This window comes from Microtus ochrogaster, chromosome 7 (assembly GCF_000317375.1).
Source record: "Microtus ochrogaster isolate Prairie Vole_2 chromosome 7, MicOch1.0, whole genome shotgun sequence".
NCBI lineage: Eukaryota > Metazoa > Chordata > Mammalia > Rodentia > Cricetidae > Microtus > Microtus ochrogaster.
In genome coordinates, this window is record NC_022014.1 from 28780680 (window position 1) to 28785032 (window position 4353).

Below are 4353 nucleotides of genomic sequence, written 5' to 3' on the forward strand. Positions count from 1 at the left end.
TGGTCTCGAACTCACAGAGATCCGCCTGCCTCTGCCTCCCGAGTGCTGGGATTAAAGGCGTGCGCCACCACCGCCCGGCCTGACATAAACTTCTTTATCCCTATACTGAATCCCACTTCCCCACATCCCAAACAAGATCTTCCCCCTCTGCTTCAGGGACAGGACCGATGTGAATAAGTTCCCTCCGTTTCCAAAAAACGTCAGAGAAGGACCTATGGCAGCTTTGGTTTCAAAGTTATAATGCATGGTTTAAAAGAGGAGGAGAAGAAAAGAGAAATTTGATTACAGGTATCAGGGGAGTCGGGGGAAGAAAAACTGAGGAAAAGGAAGGGAAGGACAAGTCTGAAGAAAACCCAGACTCCCACCCGCAGCCCAGCCCCTGGAGCAGGAGTGAAGAAGTAGATCGGTTTTGTACAAGAGTTTTTAAAAAATCAAATCACAACAAAGTTGACTTGGCTTCTTTTGAGCCTCTGGGATCACCATGTCTGTCACTCAGACCAGTCCTGCTTCCCCACCAGACAGTTTCAGCTCTCCAGGGCTTTCACCTGCCCTGCCTGGCATTTCTGTGGAGTGTGAACACGAGTGAGGCTGCTTCACGGTCTAGCCCATGTGTTCATCCAGACTCCATATCCGCGGGCAGAGAGGGATGGGAGGGGCAGACCCTGCCCAGGCAGTCCTCACATTGGACAGGGCAACAGATGGCATCCCAAGAGTTCGCCCTCCCTTCCCCCCCACCCCAACTCAGGTGGAGGGGGAGCAGCTGTCACCATAGCCTGTGTTGGTGAAGGTTGCGGCTCAGCACAGATCGGACGTCAGCAGTGAACCTGGAATAACAGTAACGTGCATTGGCGGAGTACCTTACAGTTGATACACTCACTACAGACCTCACTGGAGTTAGGATGGAACTAAGTACTACTTTCAAACAGTGAGATGGACTCAGTTTGAGAGAAGCCAAATGGCTAAAAACAATGTGCTCTGGAGTTAAAAGGGCCTGGCCCAATCACTGAAGTTCTGAAGGACTCTTCTTTTTAAAAATTAAGATTCCCCCCACCTCTTTTCCTTGGGAACCCAGTGTTGCTGGATATGGTGGTGCACCTGTAACCCAGCCAGCCCTTGGAAGGCTAAGCCAGGAAGCCAACTGCCAGGCCAGCATAGAAAGAATTTCTTTAAAAAAACAAAAACAAAAACAAAAACAAAACAAAACAAAACAAAACACCTTTTAAAAAGAAAAGAAAATCACTTCCCTTACCTGAGGGCATCCAGCATTGGAAGAAGGTTGAGAAGGGCTGTGTCACTGGGGTCACTGAACCAGGATTTGATAGGGATGGCATTGTCTATGGTGGGAAAAATTACAGTTGAGATGAGGAAGAATTCAAGAACCTGTGAGTTTTTCCTTAATATTATTACTTAAAAACCCATACACCTCACCCACCAAGTCATAGCTGCCTAAGTAAACCCTTCTTTCTCCTCAAATGTCAAACTGAATAGGCTTCACAACAGTGGAGGCTAGAATTCTGGTCTACCTGCCACTGTGGCTCACTTGAATTTGATAGGGAAGTTCCATTTATAAAACAGACACATGAGCATTGGTACCTCACTTGAATTAGAGAAACAACTTAGATTCAGATCTGTAGTACAGCAGGGAATTCAAACTCTGGGACTAGGACCCAGGTCTTCTGCCTCCTAGCTCCTTATATTCAACCCCTCAAGGAGTTAGGGATATAGCTATATAGTATAGTGTTTGCCTAGGATTTAATGTGAGGCCCTGGGTTCCATTTCCAGATCTACTAAACTAAAGAGTCAGGTCATACCAGCCTGTTATTTAAGGAGACCTTGTCTCAGAAATAAAAACTAATAAAATAAGCCAGGCAGTAGTGGCACATGCCTTTAATCCCAGCACTTGGGAAGCAGAGGCTGGATCTCAGTGAATTCGAGGCCAGCCTGGTCTACAGAGTGAGTTCCAGGACAGCCAGTGCTGAAAAACCCTGTCTCAAAAAACCAAAATAATAATAGTAATGACAAAAATAATAATAAAATAAAAACTAAAATAGTCCTCAGAACCATTTCCTGGTCCTGCTAGAGCCACCACCTGTCCCCGTACCTGGGTGGCTCCTATAAGCCCCGGGGGAGTTATCCAGGATCACAATGCTGGAGAGGTCACTGTGGACCACAGAGAGGTCTTTGATGTAGCTGCCCAACTCCAAAGTGCAGTGCTGAAAAGCAGAGGATGATGTAGCATACACACACCCATCCCCAGTTCCACCTCCTACCCAGGACCCAGGTAACCTGCCTCTCAAACCTGCTTCTGGCTCCTTACCTGTCTATAGTATCTCCTCTTAAGAATGCTTCTGCTATTGTCCAGTTTATCTGCCACAGCAGAACCGTAAATTTCCATGCTTGCTGTAAACACCACAAGCTCATACCACTGGCTTACCTGAAGTAGATTGGAGAGGAATACAGATGTCATATAATCATTCATTTAGACATAATGATTCTTTGCCAGCCTAGACCTTCTGGCCTTCAAGTAAATCAAATGTCTATGAAAATACAAAATAATTTTGAACCCTCCACTAATCTTCCAAACTCAGTGTCTGAGGCGACCAACACCCTCCAGAGTTGAAGATATAAACATAAAACTGCAGGGTGCCTATGAAAGAATAGAATTATAAAACTGCAATAAATATACCCCAGCTACTCAAAGCCATTCCCTTACTTCCCTACAGATTCTCCTTTACAAAACTGCCCTTACCCTCTGTCCTAGTTGGCGACTCCATTGATGTAATTAAATACTGACCAAAGTCAACTTGGAGAAGAAAAAATTTATGTCATCTAATAACTCCCAGATCACACTCCATCACTGAGGGAAGTCAAGGCAGGAACCTTAGAGGTAGGAACTAAAGCAGAGACCACAGAGGAATGCTGCTTACTGGCTGGCTTTCTGCAGCTTCATCAGTGTCTTCTTACCCAACACAGGACAACCTGTCAGAGGTAGCCCTGCCCTCACTAGACTGTGCAGCTACCAAGTTGTCCTCTTCTCCAATCACAGAGACACAGCATCTCCTAGGTTCTTAGTTTTGCAGGTATAAGATAATTCGTTACTATTTTAATGTAAACTAAATTAATACATTCTTATAATACATCTCTACCCTATCAGTTCTGTTCCTCTTGAGGTTCCTATTACAAATCTGAAGCAGAAAATGGGATCCTGCTGTAACAGACCTGACCATGCTGATCTGAGGACAACTGGGGAAGCATCTGAAACTTCTGAAGCTTATTGCTTCACGGGCTGTTGTGGGGAGTTCAGATGACGCTGAGAACTATGCAAAGGAGGGAAGCCCGGTCTGGAAGGTTTCAGAGCGAAACCAGGACTACCAGGGCTGTTTATGTAATACCTTGGATTAAGGATCACAATCTGTAGATACAGCACCCACATCAGGCAGCTCACAGCTAGCTGCCTGTAACTCCAGTTCTAGGTGCTCCAACACTAGGCCTCCATGGGTACCAGGCATACATGTGGTACAGACACACATGCAGGCACTCTCATATATACCTAAAATAAAAATAAAACAACTCGTCTAAAAAGAACCTATGGGCCGGGTGGTGGCGGAAATATTTCCTCAGGATTGGCACACAGAAGTTATGGTCTAGAAATTATGGCCTAATTAGGGCTGCATCTTGGTATATATTTCAAAGTCTTACATCAAACTACTGGTTTTAGCAGCATGAAGGCTCCAGAATTAAAGGGATCATGAAGAAAAGTTGAGGCCTGGCACTATGAAAGGCCAGGAAAGGCTACAGATGAAGATTCAGCTTCAGTTACAGTGGAAACCCCAGGACTAAGAGGTCATGAGGTGAAGCTTAGGCTTGGTACCATGGGACAGAGTCAGAATTCCTGAAAAGACACTGGGAGGCAATTGGTCAAAGTGCAACCCCAGTTGCAGCAGAGACCCTAGCATGTCGTTTCTGCCAGGACCATGGGATGACCATGGAGACAGTGGCAGATGTGGAGCAGAGTCGGCTGTATGCTACCAATGGCAGAACTGGAGCAGTTTCTTTGGAGCCCTGGAGACCATAAGTGAGTACCAAATGTCAGACACCGAGCTGAAAGATTCAATTTACATCACGAGATGTTGGTGTCGCTAGGATTTGATTGTAACTGCCCTGGTTCTTCCCTCTTGTAATAAGAAAGTAACCTGGATGAGAGACTTTATTACAAAATGTGTGCTATGGCTCTATGAAATGAATAAATCAAAGCATCATAAATTGGTTTAAAAAAAAAAGAAAAAAAGCCGGGCGGTGGTGGCGCACGCCTTTAATCCCAGCACTCGGGAGGCAGAGGCAGGCGGATCTCTG

General features: G+C 45.5%; 1 protein-coding gene across 2 annotated transcripts in view; it reads right to left on the reverse strand.

The window, feature by feature from the left end:
* Nucleotides 1–403: 403 nt before the first annotated feature.
* Ctdnep1 (CTD nuclear envelope phosphatase 1) overlaps nucleotides 404–4353 on the reverse strand; it is a 9992-nt gene continuing 6042 nt past the window's right edge. The window contains exons 5-8 of one of the 2 annotated variants that reach the window (XM_005349728.2): nucleotides 2318–2434; nucleotides 2102–2213; nucleotides 1250–1334; nucleotides 404–824 (exon numbers count right to left, since the gene is read on the reverse strand). In XM_005349728.2, the coding sequence (XP_005349785.1) occupies nucleotides 764–824; nucleotides 1250–1334; nucleotides 2102–2213; nucleotides 2318–2434 (375 nt within the window). In that variant the 3' untranslated portion in view covers nucleotides 404–763. The remainder of the gene's footprint in view (nucleotides 825–1249; nucleotides 1335–2101; nucleotides 2214–2317; nucleotides 2435–4353) is intronic. The other variant, XM_026780465.1, reaches the window with a different exon arrangement.